Source organism: Mesoplodon mirus (genome assembly GCF_964341445.2).
Source record: "Mesoplodon mirus genome assembly, chromosome: 11".
In the NCBI taxonomy this organism is placed as follows: Eukaryota; Metazoa; Chordata; class Mammalia; order Artiodactyla; family Ziphiidae; genus Mesoplodon; species Mesoplodon mirus.
In genome coordinates, this window is record NC_138987.1 from 36145380 (window position 1) to 36171645 (window position 26266).

The 26266-nt window shown below is 39.0% G+C and overlaps 1 protein-coding gene and 1 pseudogene across 3 annotated transcripts in view; one reads left to right on the forward strand and one right to left on the reverse strand.

The window, feature by feature from the left end:
• Positions 1 to 22543, reverse strand: part of DMC1 (DNA meiotic recombinase 1) — a 40423-nt gene extending 17880 nt beyond the window's left edge. Inside the window, exons 1-12 of one of the 2 annotated variants that reach the window (XM_082635990.1) lie at positions 22424 to 22543; positions 20893 to 20976; positions 20164 to 20208; positions 19105 to 19251; positions 15931 to 16013; positions 10368 to 10420; positions 8724 to 8765; positions 7543 to 7615; positions 3782 to 3873; positions 3294 to 3367; positions 3047 to 3161; positions 1938 to 1998 (exon numbers count right to left, since the gene is read on the reverse strand). In XM_082635990.1, coding sequence (XP_082492116.1) covers positions 1938 to 1998; positions 3047 to 3161; positions 3294 to 3367; positions 3782 to 3873; positions 7543 to 7615; positions 8724 to 8765; positions 10368 to 10420; positions 15931 to 16013; positions 19105 to 19251; positions 20164 to 20208; positions 20893 to 20943 — 836 coding nt within the window. In that variant the 5' untranslated portion in view covers positions 20944 to 20976; positions 22424 to 22543. The remainder of the gene's footprint in view (positions 1 to 1937; positions 1999 to 3046; positions 3162 to 3293; positions 3368 to 3781; positions 3874 to 7542; positions 7616 to 8723; positions 8766 to 10367; positions 10421 to 15930; positions 16014 to 19104; positions 19252 to 20163; positions 20209 to 20892; positions 20977 to 22423) is intronic. The other variant, XM_082635991.1, reaches the window with a different exon arrangement.
• On the forward strand, positions 16475 to 17418 carry LOC309812226 (large ribosomal subunit protein uL22-like; annotated as a pseudogene). Its single transcript has one exon. The product of its transcript is annotated as a large ribosomal subunit protein uL22-like (transcript).
• Positions 22544 to 26266: the final 3723 nt, after the last annotated feature.

The following is a 26266-nucleotide window of genomic DNA, read 5'->3' on the forward strand; positions in this document are numbered from 1 at the left end:
AAAAAGAAAGTCAGTGTCACAAAAATCTAGCGAAGGTTGAGGAGCTGTTTTGGTTAAAGGAAACTAAAGAGACAAGACAAGTACATGGGATGCATGATCCTTAACTGATCCTGAATCAAAAACAAAACAAGAAACCCCCCAAACTACAAAGGATATTATTGGAACAACTGGAGACACTTGAATATAACTGTGTATTGGATAAATAGTACGCCAATGTTAAATTCCCTGACTGTGCTAATTATGTTGTAGTTATGTAGAAGAATGTTCTTGTTCTTAGAAAAGATATGCTGAAGTACTAAGAAGTGATGTGTCATGATGTCTGCAAATAATTCTCACTGGTTTAGAGAAAAAAACTCTCAAAAGGTTCACAAAACATATACACTTTTACATATATGAGCATGTGTGTGTATGTAGCACATAGAGAGATTTCACATACACATGCACACACACAAACACATAGAGGGAAAAAATGTGGCAAAATGTTAACAACTGATGAAACTAGGCAAATGATATTGTGGATTCATTACGCTAGTCTTGGAACTTTTCTCTGGCTAAAAATTATTATAAATAAGAAGTTGCTGAAAAGACCTTTAAAAAAGCAGTACAGGGCCTTCCTTGGTGGCGCAGTGGTTGAGAGTCCGCCTGCTGATGCAGGGGACACGGGTTCGTGCCCCGGTCCGGTAAGATCCCACATGCTGCGGAGTGGCTAGGCCCGTGAGCCATGGCCGCTGAGCCTGAGCGTCTGGAGCCTGCGCTCCACAATGGGAGAGGCCACAACAGTGAGAGGCCCGCGTACGGCAGAAAAAAAAAAAAAGCAGTACGTAGATTCAGGGCTATTTTGACTGCTTATTCAGATATATAATGCTCAAAACTCTTGATGGTGGCGACTGAACTTTCTTTGAATTTTCTTTCTGTTTTTTTTCTTTTTTTAATATTTATTTATTTATTTATTTGGCTGTGCCGGGTCTTAGTTGTGGCATGCAGGATCTTTTTTTTCTTTAGTTGAGGCTTGTGGGATCTTTTAATTGTGGCATGCAAGATCTAGTTCCCTGACCAGGGATCGAACCTGGGCCCACTGCATTAGGAGCACGGAGCCTCTACCACTGGACCACCAGGGAAATCCTTCTTCGAACTTTCTGTTTCACTATACTACTTTCCCTCTCCTTGTCTCTCTTTTTTTTTTAATTTAATTCTATTTATTTTTTTATACAGCAGGTTCTTATTAGTTATCCATTTTATACACATGTCAATCCCAATCTCCAAATTCATCACACCACCATCTCCTTGTCTTTCTATTCCTTGCCATCTTTCAAGCAGAGCCATCAATATGTATGTTATGCGCACAACTACTTCAACAAATTCTGAATATGCCTAGTGTGGAGTGAAATTCTGTTTCTCCAAACAGGAGACTTCTTTCATAGCAAGTCTCTTATAAATATATAAGAGACTCATAAATATATCTCATATATATCCTGTAAATATAAATATATTATATTTATATAATATAATAAATATATAAATTAAATATATATCTCATGTATATCCTGTAGGGAGCCTGCTTTTTTTGTTTGTAGGCTAACAGCTTATCAGTGCATTAGAAACCATTCATGTATCTGGAATATAAGTTTTTATTTCCCTAAGATCTTTTTCTTATTGTCCTCCAATATCCTTTTAGTCCTAGACAAAAAGGAACCCAAAATATCTCTGAAAATAGTAAACTATTGCTTTGTTTTATAAAAAAACTAGAGAAAAATAGATATGGATAACAAATAAATGATATTTGCAATTATGAAGTAATATGCACTGTGCAAAAAGTGTTTTGTGACATATCTGTGTCCACATCAAGGCTGATGATTTTGGAATTATTTCCTATTCTACACTCTAACCCTTTTGATAATAACTTTTGTGAAATACAAAAGCAGAATATTAGGGCTTACGTCATAGTTGCTCCTGGGTCAGCAGTCATTTGATTGGTCACAAACACGGCCACATTATATTCTGCATCAAGAAATAAAATTAAGAAACTAAGAGAATGACAGTGTGAATATTAAAAGTTCATTGCTTAGATTTCAGAGTTTAGAAATATTGTGCCATGAATTTTTTTTTTTTTTTTTTTTTTTTTTTTTTTTTTTTTTGCGTTACGCGGGCCTCTCACTGCTGTGGCCCCTCCCGCTGCGAGGCACAGGCTCCGGACGCGCAGGCCCAGCGGCCATGGCTCACGGGCCCAGCCGCTCCGCGGCATGTGGGATCCTCCCGGACCGGGGCATGAACCCGCGTCCCCTGCATCGGCAGGCGGACTCCCAACCACTGCGCCACCAGGGAAGCCCTGCCATGAATTTTTGATGAACAAGATTACATTCCTGTTTTTTCATTGATATCATAAATTAAAGTTATTATTGTTATATTATTCAGGTACCTTATTGTATTAGAATCAGTATTTTTGGTTTAAAAAAAGAGTTGTATTCCCATTAAGGAAATTTTATTTTTAAAAAATGGATTGCCTCCTGACATTATTCTGAGCTTCTCTGAAAAACCTACTTAGCAAACAGTCACAGGTGCTAATCTGATATCACCATTTATTTTAAAAATCTACCTTCTGAGGGACTTTCCTGGTGGCGCAGTGGTTAAGAATCCGCCTGCCAAGGCAGGGGACTTGGATTCGAGCCCTCGTCCAGGAAGATCCCACATGCTGCAGAGCAACTAAGCCCGTGTGCCACAACTACTAAGCCTGTGCTCTGGACCTCGCGAGCCACAACTACTGAGCCCATGTGCCACAACTACTGAAGCCAGCACGCCTAGAGCCCGTGCTCCACAACAAGAGAAGCCACTGCAATGAGAAGCCTGCGCACCTCAACAAAGAGTAGCCCCTGTTCACCGCACCTAGAGAAAGCCAGCACACAGCAGTGAAGACCCAATGCAGCCAAAAAAAAAAAAAAAAAAAGAGTAACCCCTGTTCGCCGCAACTAGAGAAAGCCTGCACAAGCAACGCAGCCAAAGATAAATAAATAAATAAATTTATTTTTAAAAAATTAAGGAAAAAATCTACCTTCTGAGATTTTTTGGAGTCGTGACAACATCTGGGCCAGTTTTTGCTGCCGTTCAGCCAACTCCCCACGACCACTGAAATCCACTCGGAAAAGTGCCATTATTGAATCAATGATCTGTGTAGCATTAATGTAAAAATAAATAATGCATTTGGAAATGGAAGGAAGAAGTTAATTTGATTTGGAATCAATAGAAGAAAGATAATATGCTAAATAGTTCTAGATTGAGCAATATTTAAAAGCTCGTACCAATAGTTTGAAGATGCCAGCTTCTTCATGGAACTTTGCTGCTACATAATCAAGTAGCTCCATCTGATGTTCACCTGGTGGGAAATGCAGTGGGAAAATGTTATAAAAACTAGAAGAAGCAGAGGCTAAGATCATGTATGTTCTTGGGAGTCAGGCAAAAGAGAGTCCTTGAAGGATTTTCTTAATTATTTATGACTTTATTAAATATGATTTCATATTCTGCCTTAGCATACATACCAAATGCTACCTTATCCAAAAAGAATGTTACCTCCATTTCAAAGACAAAGAATAAGAAATAATTTGAGAGCATTTCGATGTCTAAGGACTTACCAAATGATAAAATTTGTGGACTGACTAAATAAATTTAGAGAAAAGTAAAATATAAAGAGAAAAGAATAGTGTCCAAATGTTGTAAGCATCACTCAAATAATAAATCAGTGCTGCCAACCTTAAAACAGCTTAAGCATCCAATTGCATGGGGCTCTTACTAGTATATGCACGTGCATAAAGTACATTGTCCAGGACTGCATCATGGTCTACACTGAAGCGGTCAGCAATGTCCCGAAGGCGATCTGGACGGCTGGAGTATGCCAGGATTAAGGATTCAATAAATCAATTCCAAAAAGTTTAGACAACAACTACAAAAAATAATACCGTAAGCAAGTGTATCAAAGAGAGGGAAAACACGGCACCTGCAAAGGTATTCTGGAGGATACTAATAATCACTTAAAATCTATATCAGACTTTGTTTTTCATAAGTGCCTCAATTAATGAATACCTTAGGTAGTGATAACAGTGATAGAAATAATGAGACAGTAATGAATTTAAATATTAAATTATCTAAACAATAACCTTGGAAGTTAGTTGTTATGGTCTCTATTACATTTTACAAAGGAGGACACTGACAAACAGAGATTAGGCAAATGACTCAGGATTATGCAGCAAGTCAGTTCCAAGAGAAAAACTAGAAACTAAGATTTGTGAATCTCTGTTGTTCTCAGTTCAATAAACATAGACCTAGTCTAGGAAGATAATATCACTGAATTATAATTCAAGTCAGTTCAAAGTGAATTAATTCACTCTCTTCATATTCCTCACTTGTTCAACATGAAATAGTTTAATATATCACTAACCACGTGTTGCCAACAAATGATAAATTTGACTCCATAAACCAAAGAGTCAAAAAAGTAACTTCAAGGGTCCAGAAGGGAATTATTATCAGATAGTTTTTGGTTTATTTAGGGTTTAAAATCCACTTTCTTCTAAAGGAGTTGTGTTAGCATTTTGAAATTAGTAAATTCATAGGGGGGCAAATTCAGTGTACCTGAAAAGGTATTCTGGAAGACGCTAATAATCACTTATACCTTTCTAGACTATAAAGGAGTAATAAACATTCTTTATAGGTCTTTGGTGATCCTAACAATATGTCTATAATATTCTCTAAAGTGAAGTAAGATAAAATAAAATGCACGTCTGTGGTCTAATTTCACTTTGTTTACAGTATTTGTATAATACTGATCATACTGTAAGTAACTGTAAAGTAAGGACCATTTTTAATCTTATTTGTGACACTTGGAACTAGTTCAGTAAACACTGAATTGAATTGTCTTTAGGATTTCCCAGCCATCTCTGTCCTACAGCACTATATATGTTTTCTTCAGAGTTTTAGTGACAGCCACTTAAATCTTCTATTGCTGCTGAGTATACCCAGTAGATGTTTTTGGTGGACAAATCAAAGAAGACAAGGAATTGGAAGAGGCAATAAAAAATGTTTTTCACTTTGTCAGTTTTTACAAAGCCGGGTGATTATGTAACCAGGAATGTAAAAGTTGGGCTTATGCTGAAGGGAAGTTCAAATCAATATACAAATGTTTATTAATTGATTCCCATATGGAATCGGTTACCATATTAACCAATTACCAGTGCAAGGCACTGGGGAGGATTTCAGGGTCATAAGATAATCTATGCCATAGGTAAGTGTAAAACATAATTATGTAGGCAAAATATAAACACATAAAAAGAAAAGTACCAAGAGAGAGCAGTATACATGTAAGAGACACTGAAAGAGTGAGAACATTCCACTCGGGCCCCTGCATGTCCTTGCTCCTCCCAGCTGTTCCTCCCTATTCCCTCTTGCATATGACCTGGCTCCTAACTGTTTCTTTCAGCCATTCTTGATAAAATCCAAATTGCCCAAACAGTGGCAGCTATTCTGCAAGAACAATTCCTCCTTCTCAAGAACCATCCTTAATCAACTGTTTCTGAAACTAGTTGAACTCCAGCTGGGCGCCTCTTCCTACAGTCCTATTGTTAAAAAGAATGTCCTCTGAACCTGATATCTCCTCAAACTACCGTATTTCTTCTATTTATTGGTTAATCACACACTGCCTCAATTCCTTACTGTTTATTTGCAACAAGCTTCCATCATCTTACTTTACTGCAAATGGCCTCTTGGACTCCTAATTGCAAACCTCAGTGATCTTTTTCAGTTTGCACCTTCTCTCTCTCTCTCTCTCTCTCTCTGTGGAACATCACTGACTACCATTTTCTTCTTGAAACTTTCCTTATGCTTAGCATCCACAACGAGATATCCTCTTACTTTGTCTGTCTCTATTGATTCGTCTTTTTAGTCCCTCTTCCTAGACATAGGCACACCCCAAAGTTATGTTCTCAGTTCTCTTCTCTTCTCTCTATGTAAGTTCTCTTGCCTCCCCCTGGCTATTCCATCCATATCCTTGGCCCTACCCCTTTCTCAAGCTGAGTCCAACATTTCCAACTGCCATATGGATGTCCCTCTGTACCTCATATTCGACGTATTAAAATGAAACATTACCTTTTCTCTGAAACATGATCTTCCCAATTCTGTCATCATTATTCTCCTAGTATCTAGACAAACTTAAGAGTGGTTTCCCAAGACTCTCTTTCCTTTGTCTACCAAATACAGTCATCAAATCTCATTACTTGCCTAGAATATTGCAAAAGAATCCAATTTGCACCCATCATCCAGCTTCAAGGCCCTTCAGGTCTAAGACCCACATTTCCAGTCTTGCTTTCTGAAATAACTTACACTTCAATAAAACTGCAATTCTTTTTGTTACCCAAACAGGTTCTTCTCTTTTTCCTTCTGTATTTTTGTTCAATTCAGACCTTTTCCTTTATTTGAGACCATGACTTTGAGTGAGTCAATAATCTTCTAGCTATTAAGTTAAATCTTTGGAGAAGTAAGAGAATTAAAAACAAATAGGATGTAATTTCCTCTCATGTATTTGTTTTGTCAATTTTATACCAAACCCATTTGGAGAAGTGAAACCTTTTTTAAAAAAAGGTGATTTGAGGGACTTCCCTGGTGGCGCAGTGGTTAAGAATCAGCCTGCCAGTGCAGGGGACACGGGTTCGAGCCCTGGTCCGGGAAGGTCCCACATGCCGCAGAGCAACTAAGCCCGTGCGCAACAACTACTGAGCCTGCACTCTAGAGCCCGCGAGCCACAACTACTGAGCCCGCATGCCACGACTACTGAAGCCCACGACCTAGAGCCTGTGCTCTGCAACAAGAGAAGCCACTGCAATGAGAAGCCCGTGCACCGCAACAAAGAGTAGCCTCCGTTCGCCGCAACTAGAGAAAAGCCCACGCGTAGCAACGAAGACCCAACACAGCCCAAAATAAATTAATTAATAAATTAAATTAATAAATTTAAAAAAAAACTATGAAAAAAGGTGATTTGAACATAGAAAACAAACTTATGGTTACCAAAGCGGAAAGAGTGGTGGGGAGGGATAAATTAGGAGTTTGGGATTAACATATACACACTAATATATATAAAATAGATAGACAACAAGGACCTACTGCCTACTGTGTAGCACAGGGAACTATACTCAATATTTTGTAATAACCTAATAACCTATAAGGGAAAAAGAATCTGAAAAAGAATATATATATATATATATATATATATACACATAAATACACATATATATATGTATATAAAACTGGATCACTTTGCTGTACACCTGAAACTAACACAACATTGTAAGTCAACTATACTTCAATAAAAAAATAAAATAAAATAAAAATTTCAGGGGGAAAAAGTGATTTGCGAACTCAACTAGCAACTGTTTTCCCTTGGCTTTTCTCATTATTGCTGGTTTACAGGGTGATCACAAAATGACATATTTCAAACGAATTCTCTTTTATAGTAACAGTACTATATCTCACTATTATGTTAGCAACTTGTTTAAATAAAAGGGTTACAAAGTGTTTTCTGTATCAATGAAGATAATCTTTCCTCCTGAGTAGCCACCTGCTCCTGGAAGTTGAGCTGTCACTAGAAAGCAATTAAAATTTAGTTAATATTAGTAAGAGTGAATAAACTTCGTACAAATGTGTATATAAATTAACATGGTATTTAGGCTGGTTGCAACTGTCTAGCCACGTAGCAAAGAATAATGATCCTTTAGTTTCTAAACAGCATGCTATATTTTTATATTACTAACCAGTGGTAAGATTATAAGTATTCTGCCAGCATAGTAGTAATTCAACAAAGAATGTCAATATCTTTCACAATGGGAGATATTCATGAAATTTAGTTCTCCTAAAGAAGTAGAATTTAAGTATCACTAACTTTTTTCTATAAGAAATAATCATAAATATAATTTATGCTACATAACTCATTTAAGTAACTTTTCAATTAATGTATGTCAAAATTTTAAATGCATTTTCTTTATATGTAGTAAACACTAAGGAATTACTTCACATGAAGTACATACATTATTTCATTTATTTTTCAAAACAACCCTAAGTTTGGCACTATCATTACTCCTGTTTTACTGATAGGGAAAATCTGAAAGGTGAAGCAACTTGCCCCAGGTCATGCAGCTATTATTGACAGAGCTATTTTGATGCCAGAATCCCCTTATTAAACACTTTTCCATGCTCCTTCTACTTAGGTCAAAGAAATGTAGTGTAAATGTCTTTTTGCAAAAGGAGGTATTTTTGCTTATTTTGCTTTAGAAACATTTAAGTCTTTTTTAGTTCCAACCTTACTCTATGGAAAGTAAGGAATTCTAGGCCTCAAAAGATTCTCTGACATTCTCATAAATACAATATAGAAAAGATAGAATGGGAAAAATCGAGACCATGAATGAATACCTCTCTCCACCAACACATTCATATACCCATTTACCTCCTCCGTATTTCTATTTAGGTGTTCAGACAGCAGTACATACAATATCACCTCAAGCATCACATATTCAAGGACTAGCTCTGGTATTTGTGTAACCATGGGCAGTTTATGTAATGTCTCTGAGTTTTAGTTTCCTTGCAAGTTTGTTCAGATTACATGAGGTTATGTAAGTACCAGGCACAAAGTAGAACAGTAAGTGATCTCTATGATTATTATTGTTATTGCTATTATTGTTGTTACATATCCTTACCACAGAGGGTATGAGAGAGTTGGGTTTTTCCAGTTCGAAATTCTGTGAAATATAGAAAAAAACCATACATAGTTAATTTTTAGATATTTTCATAAAGAATAAATATGGCCTCAGAGTATGGTTTTCTTTTCCACTGTCAAATCTCACACATAAAGTACCTCTGTGTCATGAATGGATTCTGCATATATGAGTACCAGTAGTAAAAACAAATTTTAAAAGGTTTTCTTTTTCAGAACTGTCCTTTAGATGATAATTAACTTAAACCAAATTTTCCTTAGGAATAGTTATATAAATGAAAGTTTAAGACTCCACCACAGGAATGAGAGTCTGGGGTTCTCCCACTGACCTGAGATCCTCAGGGGGGATCCCAGAGGGATCCTCAGATTGGTGGTATTCCCTAGCTACCAACAAAAGCAAATTCTCTCCGGAGAAAAATGTCCCCACTCACCAATTTAGGCCTATTGAACTCCAACAGATTAAAATCAAGAAATAAGCTCACAAATATCAATGAATACAACAGCAGGTAAGCCATTAAGACTGAGAGTCAACTGAAATAAACACAGATTTATTTCTCCAAGTCAACAGAAACATCAACACCAAAAAAACAAAACAAAACAAAAAACAGGGACTTCCCTGGTGGTCCAGTGGTTAAGACTCCATGCTCCCAATTCAGGAGGCCCAGGTTCCATCCCAGGTCAGGGAACTAGATCCTGCATGCTGCAACTAAGAGCCCACATGCTGCAACTAAAAGATCCCGTGGGGGCTTCCCTGGTGGCGCAGTGGTTGGGAGTCCACCTGCCGATGCAGGGGATGCGGGTTCGTGCCCCGGTCCGGGAGGATCCCACATGCCGCGGAGCAGTTGGGCCCGTGAGCCATGGCCGCTGAGCCTGGGCATCCGGAGCCTGTGCTCCAAAACGGGAGAGGCCATGGCAGTGAGAGGCCCGCGTACCGCAAAAACAAACAAACAAACAAACAAACAAAACGATCCCGTGTGCTGCAACTAAGTCCTGATGCAGCCAAATAAATAAATAAATAAATAAAATATTAAAAAAAAAAAACCAACAACAACAACCAAAAAACAGATTTAGTTCTCTGAGGACTGAAAATACTGGAACTGTCAGGAATAGTACATAACATAGCTATGCATGAACTTTTTTTTTTTTTGACCACATTGTGTGGCCCGTGGGATTCTAGTTCCCCAACCAGGGACCAAAACTGGGCCCTTGGCAGTGAGAGCACAGAGTCCTAACCACTGGACTGCCAGGGAATTCCTGACTTTTTTTTTAAATAGAGGATACAATAAGGGAAGGGAAATCTATTCTCTGTGTTCCTGAAACATGTATTTTTTAGAAATAAGATCGGTCTCATTATACAACTACCCTCTGAAGGTATGACAGAAAAAAATTCTAATCTCTTCTATAGGAATCAGAGATAAAAAGATGAAAAATGCCAATAAAACTCATCTGTTAATGTTGGAATATATTTTAATTGCAGCCCAGAACGATCTTGCATTATGATAACTGATATTTCATCATAAGTTCCAAAATAGATACAATTTACAATTGACTACTTAATTATATATATATATGGGTGTGTATATATACACATATTTTTCATAAAACAAAATATTAAGGTTCTACCTACCTCCAAAAGCTTCTGTGATTGCCATGCTTTCAATTCCACCTCCTAGCAACTTACTAGAAATAGAAAGTAAGCTTTAGTAACTGGAACAGAAATAGAGATATCAAGAAAGGAGAAAGTGCTAACATCATTAGTATCATTTCTATCTATCTATATATCTTTCTATCTGTCCAACATGAACAGGAATTCTTGGCTGAATAAATGGCTTCCCACCTGTTTAGATCACAGGTTATACTGTGTATGGGCAGGGGGATCAACAAAACAATTTATAAGCCCTGTTGTTCTTAACTCCTGTGTACCAATAGGAAATGGGCTATGCAGGGCTTATATTTCAGTAATTCTAAAGAACTGAACTGGAGTGCGAATAAATGATTTTTAGTTATTAATTGGGTTTTTCATATTGTGCTGGGACTATGTTTCTAAAAGTCAACTGAATATCCAATTTTTTTAATGTACTGAAAAACATGAAAAATAGATATTAGGAGAATCCAGTGATTGTCACCATGACTGGCTTATCTCACACAAACCAAATTCTATGAAGAACATGTCAGAATAAAAAATATTCAAAGACGCGACAGGTAACGCTAGCAGATAGAAGAATAACTGTCAGATTTTGACAGCATGCACTTAACTGGTAATGCAGTGATTCAGCGCATTTAATACATACTCTTGATATGGAAAGACCTAAAGTTAATTAATCTCATTCATTCATTTAATGCAACAAATATTAATTATGGCAATTGTGCTAAGACCTGGTAAGAGCACTTTTAAAATCTTTGTAGTTATTTATTTATTTTTGTCTGCGTTGGGTCTTTGTTGCTGTGCACCGGCTTTCTCTAGTTGTGGTAAGCTGGGGCTACTCTTCGTTGTGGTGCACGGGCTTCTCATTGCAGTGGCTTCTCTTGTTGCAGAGCACGGGCTCTAGGTGCATGGGCTTCAGTAGTTGCAGCACGCGGGCTCAGTAGTTGTGGCTCACAGGCCCTAGAGCGCAGGCTCAGTAGTTGTGGCGCATGGGCTTAGTTGCTCCGCAGCATATGGGATCTTCCCAGACCAGGGCTCGAACCCGTGTCCCCTGCATTGGCAGGTGGATTCTTAACCACTGCGCCACCAGGGAAGCCCAAAAATCTTTGTAGTTTTTATTAGCATGACGTTTGGGACATGGTCACAGATTAGACAAAGCTTTAAGAGATGGATAATCTAACAGATTTACACTTACATAGTTTAAGAGAGCAGCTTAAATGTAAATTGAAGTAATGTTGGAAGTTATCCACAGATTTAGTGAGGGCTACAGACTTTAATGAGAAGAAGAAAAATCTAGATACTGACCCACATAAAGGACATGGTGGAGAGACCACGCCATTTGGTGGGTTGGCCAAAAAGTTCGTTCGGGTGTTCTGCAAGATGTTCCGGAAAAACCCTAACAAACTCTTTGGCCAACCCAATACTTAGGGATTCTATAAACCTACCAACTATTAAAGAGAGTTTTACTGATACTTGGTCCTCCTCATCTTGAGAAAAATCACCCTGAAAGGCTATAGCTCTGGAAAATCTCAGACAAAATTTCTGGTTGATATGCTGAAAAAGTGACCCCAAAATTTAACTGAAAGGGTACCCCAAATTATTTGGGATAGCATAATTGTTCCCTTATGAAACTCAGGAAAATTTACAATTAGGTACAGAAATAGTGTTTTTAAATCTAGGAAGATTTAAAAATGGAGACACAAATCAAACCCGCAGATTACTATTTTCATATTAAATTTGGGAATAATCTGTGCATATTTGGTCCCTGAGAATTTTCAAAATTTAAGAGAATTTGACATTTTTAGAATAACACATTAGCCTCTAATTGATTAAATGATATAGACCTGCAGTTTCTAAGTTGATAACTAAGTTTATAAACAGTATTTGAACATTTAAGAGTGTCTAAGACTCACTATACTTATAAGTTTAATTTATTAAATTTATAAGACATTCAGATAATTGGAAAGATTTTAATAATTACACAGATAAAGTTCTTAGAGGAAATATAATATAATAAATTTATAAATATAATTTAAAATGTTTAAGGGAATTTAGTTAACCATATTAGAAAGGCTCCCTTAAAATTTGCCAAATTTATAAACAGACTCGCAGCTTAAGAAAAAATTATATAACATTTAAACAAATAAAATATTAATTTAAAAAAATCTAGCTCCTGAGTAATCTTTTATGTGCCCCAAAACCCAACACTGAGGACATCAGAAAGCTCACTATGAGAGTAATAATTTCTCTAAGCCGAGTGGTTCTTAAACCATGACGTGGTAGAGCAACTGGAGAATATCAAGTTGTCATTTGAATCAAGTTTTATTTATTTATTTATTTATTTAGGCTGCACTGGGTCTTAGTTGCGGCACGCGGGATCTTTTAGCTGTGGCATGTGGACTTCTTAGTTGCGGCACGCATGCGGGATCTAGTTCCCTGGCCAGGAATAGAACCTGGCCCCCTGCATTAGGAGCATGGAGTTCCACCCACTGGACCACCAGGGAAGTCCCGGAATCAAGTTACCTTGACCAATTTGTCTTGGACCAAAGACTTTTCCTTAGCTGTTACTTGAAAAAAAGTTCTGTGATTTTAAAAATTTGAGGCAATGCTAGGTTAAAGAGGTGTTTTATTTCACTGCAGGAATTCAGACCCTTTAATAAAATGTGTGAATCTCCAAGAGGAGAATATAGTATATTGCACTTCCCTAACTTATTTTATTCACTATTTGTTTATTCATTCAATTAGTCATTCTACAAATATTTATTGAACACCTAGTTTGTGTTAGAGATTGCTCTATGCCCTTGGAGTAAAGCAGAGAACAAAAGAGACAGAAATCCATCACTTCATGGAGCTTCCATTCTAATAAGAGAACAGACAATAAACATAAGTAAAATTTGTGGTATGTCAGTTGTTATTAAATGGTATGGATAAAAATTAGATCCAGAGGGCTCCCCTGGTGGCGCAGTGGTTGAGTCCACCTGCCGATGCAGGGGACACGGGTTCGTGCCCCGGTCCGGGAAGATCCCACATGCCGTGGAGCGGCTAGGCCCGTGAGCCATGGCCGCTGAGCCTGCACGTCCAGAGCCTATGCTCTGCAACGGGAGAGGCCACAACAGTGAGAGGCCTGCGTACTGCAAAAAAAAAAAAAAAAAAAAAAAATTAGATCCAGCGAGGGGATAAGATGTGCAGAGGATGAAGATGGGGAGTTTTCAAATAAATTTTCAAATAAAGTGATCAGAGAAGGCCTTAGTGAGAAGTGGACATTTTAACAAAGATCTGAAAAACCTGACAGCAAGTCATGAACATAATGACGAAAGAGTGTTCCGGGCAGAGGGAATGCTAAGTGCAAAGGCCCTGACATCGGAGTGTATCTGGCATGTTCTAGGAATAGCAAAGAAGTTAGTGTGGTTGGTACATAGTAAACCACAAGATGAATTAAAGATGAGCTTAGATTTGAGATTAGAGAGGATTTTGGTTTTTGCTCTGAGTGAGATGGGGAGTCATTAGGATGTTTTGGGCAGAGGAGTGTTATGATCTGATCTATGTTTTAAAAGGATTATTCTGGCTCCTATGTGAAGAATAAATGGTAGGGGCAAGATCTAAAGGAGGGAAGTTAGTTAGAAGTTATTATTAATAATCCAGAAGAGATACTAACAGGTGTTTTAGACCAGTGAGGTAACAAAGGAGAAGGTGGTGAGAAGTAATTGAATTTGTATTTCTTCTCTTTCTCTGTACACATATAGACACAAATAGAAAAAAAAATTATATGTATATATACACACACATATATATATATAAACTTTCTATTATGGACAATTTCAAACATACAAAAGTAGACAAAAACAATATAATAATGAACCTTCATGTACCTATAACTCAGCTTCAAAAATTATCAGCTATGAACTCATGGTCAACCTTTTTTCATATAAACCTCCAACCACTTCCTTCCCTTTTCATATTACTTTAAGCACATCCTAGGCAACATATCATTTCATCCTAAATATTTCCGTAGGTATCTCTACAAGATGAAGAACTGCATTACCATTATCACACCTAAAAAATTAGTAATTCCTTAATATCAACTATCTAGTAAGTGTTCAGTTTTCAGTCTCATATGTCTTATTATCCGTGTGTGTTTGAATCAGGATCCAAAATAAGATCCACATATTGGGATTAAGTGACATGTCTTTCAAATCTCTTTTAATATCTAGGTCTTCTCCCTGATTCCATCTCTTTTTTTTTATTCCTTATAGTTTATTTGTTGAAGAAACTGGTTGGTTTTTTTTTTTAATATAAGGATTGTTTTGTTTTGTTTATAAATTTATTTATTTATTTTTGGCTGCACTGGGTCTTCGTAGCTGCACAGTCTTTCTCTAGTTGCTGCGAGCGGGGGCTACTCTTCGCTGCAGTGCGCAGTCTTCTCATTGCGGTGGCTTCTCTTGTTGCGGAGCACGGGCTCTAGGTCCGCGGGCTTCAGTAGCTGTGGCACGTGGGCTCTGTAGTTGTGGCTCGCGGGCTCTAGAGCACAGGCTCAATAGTTGTGGCACACAGGCTTAGTCGCTCCACGGCATGTGGGATCTTCCCGGACCAGGGCACAAACCTGTGTCCCCTGCATTGGCAGGCGGATTCTTAACCACTGCGCCACCAGGGAAGCCCGGTTGGTTTGTTCTGACTAAATATATTTGAAGGCAGAGCAGACAGGATTTGTTAATAGATTAGAGTTAGGGTGTGAGAGGGGAAAAGAGGTGCTAAGGATGACACTAATGTTTCAGATCTGAGGATCAAAAAGAGTTCAGGATGAGGGAGATTTTAGGAGGAGCAGATCTGGGGCAAAGATCAGAAGTTTGGTTTCAGACCTGTGAAGTCTGAGCTGCCTAGCAGACATTCAAGTGGAGGCATGTTTGACTATGAACTCTTTTTTTCTTGCAGTTTTTTGTGAGGTCAGGGTTTTGAGGAATACTTTGAAGAAATACTGCCTTTGTTCAAATTGATCTTGGCCACTGCTCTGACTTATGAAACAGTAACTCTGCCCACTAAGGTAGAGAAAAAAACCACATTCTAGTCAACTTGCATTGGGAAGATGATGACTGTGTCTCAGGAATCATAAGATGATAAATAAAAAGGGAAGTTAAAACTTCTGAGGCTGAAGAGCAAAACCAACACTGCATTATTTCTTCTAAAATATTCACTCTAACAACTGATTTTTAAGTAAAACCAAAAGTGAAATGGAATTTCCTTCATCAGTGGAGAAGAAAAGAGAAATGAAAAGTTAAACTAATTTTTTAAATGGTTTATAGATTAATATAGGCTGATTTAGAAACTACTTATATTTTGGGTCTGAATTTCTTGTAAGAAATTTAATCCTGTTTTTATAAGCAGTCTGGAATTTATTTGCTTCAGTTGCTTTTTGAGAAAAAAGAAAACTTCTGCAAAATAAGAAGCTATTTCTACTACTTATAGTCAAAATAACAACCTGGATAGAGGAAAAGAAATATAGTATTCCAAAGATTATGCTTAGTGGTTATAAAAAATATGAGATACATACTCAAATTCCTGGCTCCCAGTGGTGATATGGAAAACCATCTTCCTCTTCTCACTATACTCAAATGCAGTCAGGAATCCTGGTTCCTACAGAAAGACAAAAGAAAAAGTTCAAAAAGGGTATAAGATGATGGTTTTAATTTCAAATCCCACCAAAAGCTATATACTTGATTACCAGGGTCATCATTTGATATAAGCTACAGTTCATTTGTCTTTGAAGGCAGCACAAGATCATGCTTAAGGACATAGGCTATTATCTTCAAATAGGTAACCAACAAGGACCTACTGTATAACACAGGGAACTCTGCTCAATATTCTGTAATGACCTATATGGGAAAAGAATTTGAAAAAGAATAGAAAAAAATAGATTAATTAAATTAAATTTTAAAAAAAGACTGCAATGATGGCATTTCTTAGGACACCTTTGGATTAATCATGAAAACAACAACTCTCTTGAGTAGTTGCTGGCAGCGTTTAGTACATATATGAGTTACTGTAAATATATGTTGACAGAATTATTCTTGCTCACTTCCAGGTGACCTCTAAAAATGGTTCGCTATTCACTTGACCCAGAAAACCCCACGAAATCATGCAAATCAAGAGGTTCAAATCTTCGTGTTCACTTTAAGAGCACTCGTGAAACTGCCCAGGCCATTAAGGGTATGCATATCTGAAAAGCCACCAAGTATCTGAAGGATGTCACTTTAAAGAAGCAATGTGTGCCATTCCGACTTTACAATGGTGGAGCTGGTAGGTGTGCCCAGGCAAAACAGTGGGGCTGGACTCGGGTTGGTGGCCCAAAAAGAGTGCTGAATTTTTACTGCACATGCTCAAAAATGCAGAGAGTAATGCTGAACTTAAGGGCTTAGATGTAGATTCTCTGGTCATTGAGCACATCCAGGTGAACAAAGCCCCCAAGATGTGGCACAGGACTTACAAAGCTTATGGTCGGATCAACCCATACATGACCTCTCCCTGCCATATTGAATGATCCTTATTGAAAAAGAACAGATTGTTCCTAAACCAGAAGAGGAGGTTACACAGAAGAAAAAGACATTCCAGAAAAAAAAAAAGAGTTTAAATAAAATAAAATTTAAAAATAAAAAAAAAAAGGAGTTATGGGGAAGGGATGGTGGTAATGGCTGCAACAACAATGTGAATGTATTTAATACCACTGAACTGTATACCTAAGAATGATTAAGATGGTAAATTTTATGTTATGTGTATTTTACCACAATAAAAAAAAGAAAAAAATTAAAAAAAAAAGAACACAGGCTCTTGAGTCACCCCACCAAGGTTCAAGATATGTCTCTAATACTTATTAGCTGTGTGATGTCAGGTAAACTACTTAATCTTGCTGTACTTTGGCTTCCTCTTTTGGGTCAAACGGGGATAATAGTGTCTCTTTCATAGGTGAGTTGTAAGGATTAAATGAGATATATTTATGGCATAAAGTAGAATGGTACTTTACTAAGTGATTCAGTTGATTTCATTCAATAGCATCATTTCCCCCAGCTCTAGAAGTTGGAAGGAGCACAGGAATTTCAGTTTTCAATATTCATGATACAATATTTTTCACGTTAGATATACTACATATTGGTTGAATTAATGAGCTACAGCTGATGCAGTGTTATAACTAGTGAAAATAGGTCCTGATGTGGTCTAATGTATTCCCCTCTTTGTTGTTTTATACTATGACAGTGGTTCTCAAACTTCAGAGACCTTGAAGTGGGGGAAAAGTGCATGCCCAATCCTAATTCAATGAGCCTGGGCCTCTGTGTTCTTTACAAGCCACTCCAGATGATTCTGATACATACCACTGTACTGTGAAGTTAACTGTCTCTCTCTGTCTCTGTCTGTCTCTCCCTCTATGTCTCAATCGTTTTCTCTTTCTTTCAGAATAAATAGCTTTAGTTAAGAAATGATAGGACTCTTGGTGCATTAGTAGGTACATGAGAAGGAGAGAGGTTCTTTTCTTTGGTAATAGAATTATTTTCCAAAAAAAACAAGACTAATGCCTAGGAGCTATAAAGTAGCAGTTTCCCAAACCCTGGGTACTGCCCTAGGGCTTCATTAAATACCCTGGCAGTTATGGAACTGACTTGAAGGTATACTTCCCGAGTACTGAGAAGGTAAAGTAACTGAGCTGTGTTCAGAGCAGTTCACTCGGGTCCTCTCCAAGCTCAGGACCACACTGCATCACTCTCATGCCTCAACTGCCGCTGGAGAAGGAAACCGGAGGGCTGTCAGTGAAGAGACTTTCTAGGACTTGGTGGGAATGAGAGCCTCACGTACACATGTAGAAAAGGAGAAGCCTGCTCTTCTGCAAAGAGGGAGACTTTGTCTTTCTGCATATTCTTATTTCCAGAGCTGGTGCTTCCAGTGGCCCCCAAAAGCTCTACACAAAAGCTTGGGTCAAAGGCATGTGTTTTTGCTTGGAGCCTCTCAGCTGCATAGGTCTCTTGTGCTCTGTGGGCCCAGCTACAAGGTATAGGTTTCACTTAGTTTTAAGCTCAGGTGCCTCAGTGAGGACATTCTTGGTCATATCTATCTTAACTGCACACATGTAGACCCAGCCACTCTTGTCATTTTCAAATGCAATGCTCTCTTATCAAATGCCTAAAGCAGGAGAGAGCAACTTCTTTGTTGCTGAGCACTTCACAACAGCCATAGATACAATGTTTGAGGAGATAAGACAAAAATAAGAAGGAGGAAGATAAAAAATATGAAAAGGAGGGAATTCCCTGGCAGTCCAGTGGCTAGGACTTGGTGCTCTCACTGCCCGGGGGCCCAGGTTCAATCCCTGGTCCCGGAACTAGGATCCTGCAAGTCACGTGGTATGGCCAAAAAAAAAAAAAAAAAAGAAAGAAAGAAAAGGAGAAGGAAAGGCAGAGACACAGAAAGGGAAAAAAGTAATATAAAGGGAGAGAAAAAGAAAAGTTTTGGTAAAAAATAATTACCTTCATAGTTTTCCAGGTCTCTTAACCCCTGTCTCATTCCTTCAGAAATTAATTGCTTTGAAACCGACATGATGAAAAGTTAACATGGGGCGTATAAAGCTTGTGATCTACAGGAACTCAGAGTTCTCATAATAGTTTCTAGTGTACAAAATGAGAAAGGCTACAGAGACTCACAGGGCCCTTCTAAGCTAAAACAACAAAGAATGGATTTTGCTTACAATAAGCTTGTTGGCTGCCTCTTTAATCTTGTCCACTTTTGCTTCTGAGAGCCCTTTGACATTGCATAGCGCTCTTCTTGTTGTCATTTGTATCCCTTTGATGGTACAGATGCCTACTGACTTCAGTTTCTTAATGTCAGCCACATTCTGTAAGTAAAAGAATGGGTGCAGCAGATTGAGAAAATGCCAGCCTGAAAGGCTCCCATACTATGTCATGTGCTTTTGTGTCCATCTACTTCCATCATGATGCCAATTTTATACAAGCGGCCAGGTGGAACCCACCCACCATGTAGCCAAATGTTCTGGAAATATCTGAGTAGAACATACCCAGCATGATGCCAAATGTTCTGGCTGTGCCCTGATTTCCCAAGAATGTTAGTGAGACCATGGCAATGTAACAAGGAATTCAAAAGAAAAGTCTGTTGGTAGGAAAGCTAACAAATTTATCACACATTCACCCCCTCAGTTCAGCTCCTTCCTTCTACAGAACTTCATTACCAAAATGTTCTTTAAAATTAAAAAAAAAAATTTTTCTTTACCCTTGGAGAATGCAAATAACTACATAACCAAAAGACCAAGATTTTCTCTTGCTCCAATTTTCTAAATTCAACTGAAAAAGATTAAATGTGAGGGTTTCAAAGGGTAATGTCAGAGAAGTTTTACTGCCAACTGATTGCTATTGAAATTCATCTAGCTAGTTACTTAAAGTCTTGATTTCTGTCAACGTCATTTAATCACATGACACAGAAGGTGAATTTTCCGTTGATGAAAACAGTAGATAGCTCTGAATGCCTCCAGCTGGACCAGTGGTTCTCAACTGGGGGCAATTTTGCCCCCTGGGGACACTTGACAATATCTGGAGAAATTTTTGGTTGTCACAACTAGAGAGTTGCTACTGGCATATAGTGAGTGGTTAGGAGTCAGGGATGCTGCTAAACACCCTAAAATGCACAGGACAGTCTCCCACAACAAAGAATTACCCAGTTCCAAATGCCAATAAAGTCAAGCCCAAGAAACTCTAAAATGGACAATTTCACACAGCATTGAAAAAATACTTACAATTCCATGTTTTTGTAACAGGTCAATGTCTTGAAACAAAGATTCCTAAAGGACATGGAACAGAAAAAAAAGGAGTGTTGATTCTTCATATCCAACTGTTTCACATATTTTAAAGAGTTAATTCAGTATTATGAGTCACTCCAAAATGCCTCAAATTCCACTTCTCTAGACAGACTGAGGTAGGATCAATAATGCTTTTTCAAACACATTGTTACATACTTAAAAGAAGTGCCAACACTGAAAGCAATGTGAAGCCCAACAGGCACCCGTGATCTTAGTTCCCCGACCAGGGATCGAACCCGAGTCCCCTGTAGTGGACACACGGAGTCCTAACCACTGGACCACCAGAGAAGTCCCATGGTCTCTCCAAATTTTTAAGACCTTAATCCAAAAGAGTGGAACAGCACAATCTATTTTAAAATATGTTTTCTCAATCTTCTTCCCCACCAGACCGTGCACTCCTTCCTCTGCTATTCGGTACCAGTAAGCATAGGTACCAGTATGGCCATACCAGTTGTTAAATTATTAAAATACTTTCATGCCAGCTGCTAAGTAGCTAATCTTAGCACCCCTTGCCAAACAAGTTGTTACATATTTGTAATATTGCCTCTCTCCAGAACTATGTTTTATTTCTAAGCTCAGTTTCTAAAAATAGTAGTTAACAGAGAAGGAACTTCATTTTTGTAGAATGACTGAGTGTCTAGATATCTTTCAACATTCTAGCCATACTTCTTCATCTTGGAATCCTGGTTCTTCCAGCACAACTTGATCCTCCTTCATATTGAAAGGTGAACAGCAGAAAAATAATCAGTTCTGGAAAAATAAGAAATATTAAGAAGTAGTCATAGATCATATAGTACAAAATCCTTTGCCCATAGACCTTCTTGATTTCATTTCAGATATCAAGGACCAGAAGGACAATTAGAAAAATATTTAGTTTGGAACAACTGGGCTGGCCTATCTTCTTTCTCCAAGCCTGTGGCATTATGTCTTTTGTTGGTGTGTGTATGTGGCGATGGGGACTTAGTTTCTTTTCTCTTTCCTCAAAACTGGCCACTTTGTATCATCTTTCAATTTCCTATAGCACAATTAATCATGACTAATAATATCTTTTTTGTTGCCTTGGAATGTTATTTAGAAGTAGAATATTAGAATTCCATATTGTTATTAAACTTTCACGTTGGTTAACAACACTCTAAGAACTTTGGCCTTAAGTCAATCTTCCTTGTATTCTCCCTGGCACCTAGAACTTAAGTCTATCCTCAAAAAAAAAAGATTTTTTTTTTTTCTCGTTTATGAGGGATGACTTCCTGCTTGGGAATTATGAATGGGCTCTCTTGTAACATATATATATTTTGTTTAATAAAACATTAGATGTATTTTGCTTTATAGTATTTACTAGTTTCATGATGTATTTTTTTAAGGCTTAAAATTATGGCAGATACCCAATATTTAAACATGATAAAATATTAGGGCCAATAAGCAGATAAAGAGTCTTTGATTTAACACTGTAGCAGTTGTTTTAAGATCTCAGGAAGCTACAAGGTATGACTGTTTTCATTAGAAAACGTGGTCCAAGTCATCAGTTTTCTTGGTCTATTCCATCTCTTCGCTTCACACCAAATTCGGGTTGGCGCCCGGCCCAGAAGGGGAACAAACTGCTAAGGTAGAGGTATGGTCGCTACCACCTAGTACCTCTGAACAGCAAAGTATTCTAGGCAAACGAGGAGACAGTGGAGATGGAATCTTCTGGAGTACGGTCCCTCATTCAGATAGCTAATCATATGTATGATAACCCCAAATTCCACAGTGACTGTCCTTTCTTTTCTCCCTGATAAAAAGATTGTTCTCCATCTATCTCAAATAGCAGTTGACGGGGTGAACAGCTGAATCCAAGGTAGGGCTCCCGGACACCTCTGCTTAAGGCACCAGAAGCTGGCCCTCACCGTGGGGAGCGCGGTCCAGATCACCCTCACCGCCTCCCCCCGCCACCAGCCGTTTTCCTGACACCTGACTCCCTCATAAGAAGGCCGAGGAGGCCTCTTCAAGACTTAGGTCCGACTTGGTTTAAAATAAGGATGCTGGAAATCCCTCGAGAGCACTGAGATTCCCTCCGGGGGCTGGGTTGGGGACGGGACGCACGAAGCCACCAGCCCAGAGCCCAGCAACGACAACCGAGTATGACCAAAGAAAGGAAACCCTGAGTTTCCCCTCAGATTCTTCACCCGCCTTCCCTTTTTGCCACAAACTCCACTCGTACCCACAGTCTCCCGGGAGTTTTCAAGGTATCTGAATCCCTTCCTTCCCCCGCCCGGGCCTTCCAATCCTCAGGGATTCTGCCTCGGAACCAGAAGGCGGAGACTGCCGTCCTGTCGCTGACAGAGAGGTTTGGCGCCAAAAGACTAGTTCGGGCGCGTAGCTGGAGTGGGCGGGACCCGGACGGAGGGGCGGGCCCACCGTGGGCGGAGCGAAGAGCGAGGGGCGGGACCCGGGGCGGGGCAGAGGACGAGGGGGCGGGGTGGCGGGAGGGTCGGGAGCAACTTGGAGCAGCAAAAGGAGCCGCTTGAGGGTGGCGCGCTGGGGTGAGGCGGGGCTCTGAGGTGGAGGGAGTGTGCTGAGGAGAGGGGCTTTGGTCGGAGGGGAGGCTGGGGCGTCTCTAGAGCGGAGAGAGATGCTGAAGTCAGGGAGAGGACTGAGGTGGGAGCACTGAGGAGACGCATCGAATTAGCGGGTACTGAGGTGGACGCTGAGGTGAAGACAGGCAGCTGTGAGAAAGAAGGCCCTTAGGTGGGGCGTGTTCTGATATGAAGAGAGGCCGCTGGAAAGGGGTCAGGAGGTGGAAGGCCATGAGGCGGGGGAGGGGAGCTGGGCGGAGGTGGCTGACGTGGTGACAGGTGACATGCAGAATGCTTATCTTAATCAGGATCCTCGGGTTAGGAGGTCGAATATGGGGGTCTTTCCCCCTGCTCAAGGCTTTTCTTTTCACTCCAAGTTTTTCATATCTGGCTTCACAGTCTGTACCTAATACCTCAGTCCGCGTTCCTACTTTCTCTCCTTTCTCTGTGACTCTCTTACCATTTGCCACTCTAGTCTGTGAGTGAGGCACCCAAGGCCCATTCACGATGCAGAGTAATTTTTCTTCGTCTTAACTTGGAATTTTAAATAGACAACAGAAGCCAAACATATTTTGATCCAGCTTTTAAATAGAAATTTTAGGCCAGCCTTCATGCCAGCAGAGCCGTCTCTGGCAGCGTCATCCTCCTCCCCTTAAATGGAAACTGACTGTTGAGGAGAGTCATGAAACATTTGAAAGAGCATCTGTTGAGGTGGAGGCTGCGATGTATCTTGGATGAATATCTGTGCAAGCAGTTCTTTGGGTTCAAGACCTAGTACAGGGCGACCTTTTTCTTCAGTGTCTGAATCTTTTTTTGCTGGAATAAATAGCAAAAAATTCCCACAATAGCAGCTGGCAGTTTGTAGGACATTCCCCTTCCCCCCAGGTGGATTGTTTAAAGAGCCAACAAATAACTGCCATAGTTCTTCAAAATCTGTTATTTTCCAGAAACATAGCCTGTCCATGTTAAATGGAAATTAATGCCCATTTTTGACATGAACTGGATAGTGATGCTAGGCTTTCACTTTGGGCCTCACCTAAAACAATTATAGTAACTTCTGAGCAACTTGTTAGATGGAGACATCAACTGTACAGAAGAGCTGCAAAGAGCACAGCAAGATGATTTAGGGAAATATAACATATGTAGTTTGGTGTAGTGACAGCTGGGAGAGAGAAATGTTCATAATACTTGAAGGTTGTGTGCAGTACACTTAAAGAAACTGAAGCGAGCTTGGTAATGACAAATTCGTGAAGTAAGTATAAAAATTTCGTTTGGATAGGATATTGATGGTTATATACAACTTTAAAATTAAAAAAAAAGAAGTCCAAAACCCTGGGGTAGTTCAAAAGTACACTTGAAAATCTTTCCACTTAAATCAGGACCAAAAACAAAAAAACACTAGTCTTTAATACCTTACAGAAATTCTGAATATGATGAAGGTGGCATTTCAAATCAGTGGGGAAATGAATTCAGTGAACGGTATTGGAACAAACTAGGTAGTCATCTGGAAAAAAAAAAATTGTAACCACACTTCACACCTTATACCAAAATAAATTCCAGATGGATCAAGAAATTAAATCTGAACAATAAAATATTAAAAGTACTAGAAGAGGGCCTTCCCTGGTGGCGTAGTGGTTGAGGGTCCGCCTGCCGATGCAGGGGACGTGAGTTGGTGCCCCGGTCTGAGAGGATCCCACATGCTGCGGAGCAGCCGGGCCCGTGGGCCGTGGCCGCTGGGCCTGCGTGTCCGGGGCCTGTGCTCCGTGGCAGGAGAGGCCACAACAGTGAGAGGCCCACGTACCGCAAAAAAAATAATAATAAAATAAAATAAATAAATAAAAAGTACTAGAAAAAACATGGGAAAATTTTTTACTATCTCAGAGTAAGAAAAGTCTTTTCAAGTATGACACAAAACTCAGAAGCCATAAAAGACTTATAAGAATGACTGTATTAGAGAAAAATCCTGCATGGCAAAATGCTACTTTCCTATCCCAGATATAGAGCATGGCAAACCAAAGCTTTTGTGTCAATTAGTAACCAATTAGTAATTATGCCAATTAGCTTTCCCAATTTCTCAAATCCTTCAGCGAGTCCACAAGGTCTCTACAAAATTTTTAAAATGTGTGTCATTTTATGATATTCTAAGAAATAAAAAACAGGCAGTGGAATTACAGGTGACCTGAATTTTAAACCATTACACTTTACTGCCCCTCTGTGGACAACCACCTTATAATCAAATAGAGGCATATAACTCCACTGTGTACAGTTGGGTAGCTTCAAACTGGTGCCTATGGATGCATAGTCTTGGTTTCAAGAGCTCACATTTGAGAAATGCTTTAGTACAGAACTAAAGAATGAAGGGTCATTACAAAAAGAGCATTTCATTGGGTATACCTCTCCTTAAGCACCTTTATTTTTTAAAATGTTTATTGACCCTACTATTTGTCAGACACTGTACTAGGTGTTTGTTGCCAGAGATTCAACAACAAACAAGAAACAAACCCTAGTGTGGGCTATAGATAAGTTTATAGGCAATTGCAGTAGCGTATATACATATACATACATACATACATATCAGTCATTTGAGGCTTTTCTCATTTATTTAGATTTATTTCCAAATTTGAAAAACTTCTAACTTTGGCACGCAGCTACCCAGAGAGGCACGCTCATGACTGTTTATTTAACCAACATTTATTAAACACTGTTGGACCCAGCTCTCTGCTGGATATGGAGATAAAGACAGGTCTCTACTCTCAAGGAGGGATGAGTCTACTAGGGAAGATAGATACAGAAACAGATAATAACACACATGGTGAGATAAGAGGGATTATACACACAGTTGGGAACCAAATAGACCTCTCCCTGGGGGATCCTCACAGAGGTGGTGACCCTTAATTTGGGGCTGAAAGGATAAGTGAGGATCTACACATCTGTAGATCTACACATCTACTTCACACAAAGATACCATGAGGTAGGAACTATTATTATCTCTGTTTACAGATGATGGAACTGGGGCACCACAAGGTTAAGTAACTTGCCTAAGGTTCACAGGCTGGCTCCAGTGTTCAGGCTCTCAGCCTATTAATATGCTAAACCAGTATATGACAGATCTTGTATGTTCATATGTGATTTTATTTTCCATTTATAGAAGTATGATATAAGTACACATAGGCATGGCAACTATGCCAGACTTACAGTACAGTTCAGCCATTTACAAGCTATGTGGTCTTGGGAAAATTTATTTAAACCTCTTTGTGCTTCAGTTTCCTCATGTGAAAACCAAGAATAGTATTGGTACTGAGTTGTGAGAATTAATGGGTTAAGATACTTGAAGTATTTGGGCTGCTGTGTGGAAAATGGATTGGAGGGGGCAAGAGAGAGGGCAAGGAGAATACCTAGGAGAATGCTGTAAAAGTCCAAGACAGGGGCAATTGTAGCTTCAATCAAGAAAGGCCTCAGTTTGAAAATAGAGAAAATTGTACGCCATT